This window comes from Panicum virgatum, chromosome 2N (assembly GCF_016808335.1).
Source record: "Panicum virgatum strain AP13 chromosome 2N, P.virgatum_v5, whole genome shotgun sequence".
In the NCBI taxonomy this organism is placed as follows: Eukaryota; Viridiplantae; Streptophyta; class Magnoliopsida; order Poales; family Poaceae; genus Panicum; species Panicum virgatum.
The window spans coordinates 41,389,157-41,393,002 of NC_053146.1; the positions used below are offsets into that span (position 1 = coordinate 41,389,157).

Consider the following 3,846-nt stretch of genomic DNA (forward strand, 5'->3'; position numbering starts at 1 on the left):
GCTCGATTCCGCCTCCGTCCGCTCAATTTCCCCACCGAGTGGCCCAGCCGTCTAGATCTGCACGTTGCTCTCTGCCCCGAGCCTCGCGGGTTGTTCAGCCTTAGCCACTGAGAGATGCTGGTCTTCCCCGAGCACTGCCCCAGCTCCACTATGGAGCCCTACGGGCCTCCTTGGAGTGTCGCCCGAGTTGAGCCACGGAGCCACTTGCTGACCTAGTCCGGCTCTGGCCTGGAGATCCACCGGAGAGAAATGAGGTTGAGAGAGGACAGAGGAGAGATGCGTTGGGAGGGAGAAACCTAAGACGTAGGGGTATTTGGTTGCGGAGGGCTGAACTTTACCCATCATATCAAAAAGAATTTTATTATTTAAAAGTATTAAATAAAATATAATTACAAAACTAATCACAGAACACCTAAGCTAATTCACAAGATGACTAATGAGATACATCAATCCATAATTAGTAGATGGTTAGTATAGCAAATTATAAATTAGTTAAGTTTATTGAGTTTGTTTCACAAATTAGTACTCATATGTGAAAAAAGTTATATATATATATAATTTAATATTTTTAAATATCAAGATTCTCATTTGACGTTGTGAGCTAAACTTTAGTCCCTAGGGACCAAATGGGGTCATAGATATCATGGGAAGAGGAGGGAGAGAGATGCGCGTCGGAGAGCTGTGTTAGGGAGAGAGATTCTTGGCAGAAAAAAAAAGTAAAAAAGGGATCCTGATATATGGGTCTCAAGTCATATAAGAGTAGGGGCTAGGATATAAGAACTAGTATTGTTTGAGCGGAGGTACAAAATCACAGTTTCACGAAGTAGGAAGAATCTCTGCTAAAAAAATAAGGACCTAAAAGAAGTGGAGATATTGTAAGAAACATCAATTAAGATGGAAATCTTGAGCAGAAAACCTCTCATGTTTCGTTGAATCAATAAGAACAAGTATTATAACAGGTTGTAAGTAGGGTGAATGTTTAGGTGGAGAAGAGAGTAGAAAAGAGAGGAGAGTGGATAGACCATATATTAATAATGAAAAATTAACTATTGGACTAATAAGGAGGCTGCGAGAATACTTGTTTGCAGCCACTAGCAGCCTGCATTATTAATCCTGCTTTAACGCACGAGTTTCAGCCACCGCCGGGACAAAAACATGCTCAGGCTGTAAAGCTGGAACGGTACAATAACAAACAGCTAGCGTTACGACGGCAAGTGAAGAAGAGCTTTGTCGTGGAAACGCCAAGGTGTCACGCGCTGGAGGCCCACACGTACACGCCGTGGCGGGCCCGGCACGTGCACGCGCAGGCCACCTGGCGCCGAGCTGGGCCGCGCGACGGCGGCCGCGGCCAGGGCGCGCCGGCGGGGCCCGGCGGCCCGCAGTGGCCCACGCCGGATCCGCGTCACCCGCGTCGCCTCCCGCCGCGCCGCCGCTGCTATAAATAGCCGCCTCCAGCCTCCTCAGCGCCCACACCAATCATCGCCGGCCTCGATTCTCTCCGGTCACTGCCTGGTCAGGGTTCTTGTTTCCTTGCGTAGATCGATCACGATCAGGACGTGAGTTCCGAGCGATGGCGAAGCCGAGCGTGGGCGTCTCGGAAGTGGGGGTCTCGGCGGCGGCGGCGCAGGCGGCGTGCCCCTGCCCCGGGACGCTGTTCCCGTACCCGCCGCCGCGCGGCGCCGGGATCGCCGCCTCCGTGCGGCGCAAGTGCCTGCAGGTGGAGCTCGGCGGCGGGGCGGCGGGGCTGCTGGGCGGCGCCTGGGGCGTCGAGTCGATGCGCGCGTCGTCGCCCACGCACGCCAAGGCCGTGGCGGCCCTCGCCGGCGGCGTGGACGACGAGCGCGCGGCGTGGATGGTGCGGCACCCGTCGGCGCTGGGCAAGTTCGAGCAGATCGTGGCGGCGTCCGAGGGCAAGCGCATCGTGATGTTCCTGGACTACGACGGCACCCTGTCGCCCATCGTGGACGACCCCGACGCCGCCTTCATGAGCGAGACGGTGAGCTCCTCCTCGCCGTCAGCACTGCGTGCCCCCGGCAAACACTTACCATCGCGTGCCTCTGCTCACACGTTTGTGCTGATTCTTGATTGATTGCGAACAAGCAGATGAGGATGGCCGTGCGCAGCGTCGCCAAGCACTTCCCGACGGCGATCGTGAGCGGCCGGTGCCGCGACAAGGTACGCACGCCAAAGCCCCATCAGCACCCACCCACCCCATTGCTGCCATCGCTCACCAAGTCACCATCTCCGACGGCAACTAATTTTTCCGACCTGACGCAACAAGCAGGTGTTCGAGTTCGTGAAGCTGGCGGAGCTCTACTACGCGGGGAGCCACGGCATGGACATCAAGGGCCCGGCCAAGGCCTCTTCCCGGCACGCAAAGGCCAAGGTGACCACTCGGTGCCTCTTTAGGCGGTTGCGGTTCGCAAGACTAAAGCCGCTTTAGTTTTCGGCCCCCTCCCATAGCCCCATGATTATTCCCTCCCGTACGTGCTTGCCTCAGCAGGCGAAGGGCGGAGGAGTCCTGTTCCAACCGGCGAGCGAGTTCCTGCCGATGATCCAGGAGGTGCACGAGCGCCTGGCCGAGACGACGCGCTGCATCCCGGGGGCCAAGGTGGAGAACAACAAGTTCTGCGTCTCCGTCCACTTCAGATGCGTCGACGAAAAGGTTGGTTCGTGCATTGGTTCTTCTTCCTCCGTTGCCCGCAAATGGCCGTCGCTTTCCACCTTTCCGTTCCGTCGACGTCGAGCCCCCACCCCCACCTACGCACTGCCATTATCTCCGGCGATCGAACGGCAACTCCAAATCATATCCACTACTCCGTATATGCAGATGTGGGGCGAGCTGTCGGAGGCGGTGAAGGGCGTGCTGCGGGGGTACCCGAGGCTGCGGCTGACGCAGGGGCGGATGGTGCTGGAGGTGCGGCCCACCATCAAGTGGGACAAGGGCCGGGCGCTCGAGTTTCTGCTCGAGTCGCTGGGCTTCGCCGACTGCGCCAACGTCCTGCCCGTCTACATCGGCGACGACCGCACCGACGAGGACGCCTTCAAGGCCCTGCGGCGGCGGGGGCAGGGCGTGGGCATCCTCGTCTCCAAGCACCCCAAGGAGACGACCGCCAACTACTCGCTCCGGGAGCCCGCCGAGGTCATGGAGTTCCTGCTGCGCCTCGTCGAGTGGAAGCGACTCTCCAGGACCAGCCTCAGGCTCAGGCTGCAATGACGACGACTCTTCTTGCACTATACCCTGCAGGACGTACAATGCGGCGCGGATCGATGCAACTCAAAGCTGATTAATTGCGTGATTGGAATTGGATCTAACACTGATTGTTGCACTTGTACCATCTCGATCTCGTGGAGTGCGAGAGCTCTGTTTTCCTCTCCATTCTTCTTTTTTCCCCAGGGCCGGAACGGGTGTATGTACATTCTGTAGTTGATGATATTATACCTACAAGAGGAATTATACGTGTCCCGTTACCATTCCATGATTAGTTTCTCTGAATGTCAATTTGGGTTACAGATGCATGCATGCATAATAAGATCACAAAACGTGGTTAGAATCCATCAGCATCGTTCGACAGAAACTGTAACAACCATGTGAAAAATAACTGTAACTAGACCTGGTGGGGTCTCAGGAGGCCGTGGGGGATGAGGCTGTCGGCAAGTACATCAAGATGTATCATGGTCCTCTGCCTAAGAAGACAGCAGCGGCGCTAGCCGCTGTGACTCTGCCTAAGAAGGTCAGTTCATTTGTTGGTTCTCCAGGTTTGGACCCGACAAATTGGAACGCAACAGCCACGTTAATGGACTGGTTCCATGGGATGGCAGGCGACTCTGGCTCGACTATGGCAG

The 3,846-nt window shown here is 56.0% G+C and overlaps 1 protein-coding gene across 3 annotated transcripts; it reads left to right on the forward strand.

Moving 5' to 3' along the window:
* Window positions 1-1,453: 1,453 nt before the first annotated feature.
* On the forward strand, window positions 1,454-3,479 carry LOC120660508 (probable trehalose-phosphate phosphatase 7). 3 transcript variants are annotated; one of them, XM_039939057.1, is made up of 5 exons: window positions 1,456-1,996; window positions 2,104-2,175; window positions 2,285-2,386; window positions 2,501-2,665; window positions 2,831-3,479. In XM_039939057.1, exons 1-5 carry the CDS (start codon window positions 1,571-1,573, stop codon window positions 3,215-3,217), a joined length of 1,152 nt encoding a protein of 383 aa, XP_039794991.1. In that variant the 5' UTR covers window positions 1,456-1,570; the 3' UTR covers window positions 3,218-3,479. The 3 variants fall into 3 exon arrangements, with proteins under 3 accessions (XP_039794990.1, XP_039794991.1, XP_039794992.1); XM_039939058.1 differs by having other exon boundaries at window positions 1,457-1,996; window positions 2,504-2,665; window positions 2,831-3,466; XM_039939056.1 differs by having other exon boundaries at window positions 1,454-1,996; window positions 2,501-3,479.
* Window positions 3,480-3,846: the final 367 nt, after the last annotated feature.

Bases quoted from the DNA above. Each gene is read 5' to 3' on its own strand.
- LOC120660508 (XM_039939056.1), top strand. From the start codon at position 1,571: ATGGCGAAGCCGAGCGTGGGCGTCTCGGAAGTGGGGGTCTCGGCGGCG. The intron at 2,176-2,284 runs GTACGCACGCCA...CGCAACAAGCAG, and splicing joins GCGGCCGGTGCCGCGACAAG to GTGTTCGAGTTCGTGAAGCT. The intron at 2,387-2,500 runs GTGACCACTCGG...TGCTTGCCTCAG, and splicing joins CCCGGCACGCAAAGGCCAAG to CAGGCGAAGGGCGGAGGAGT.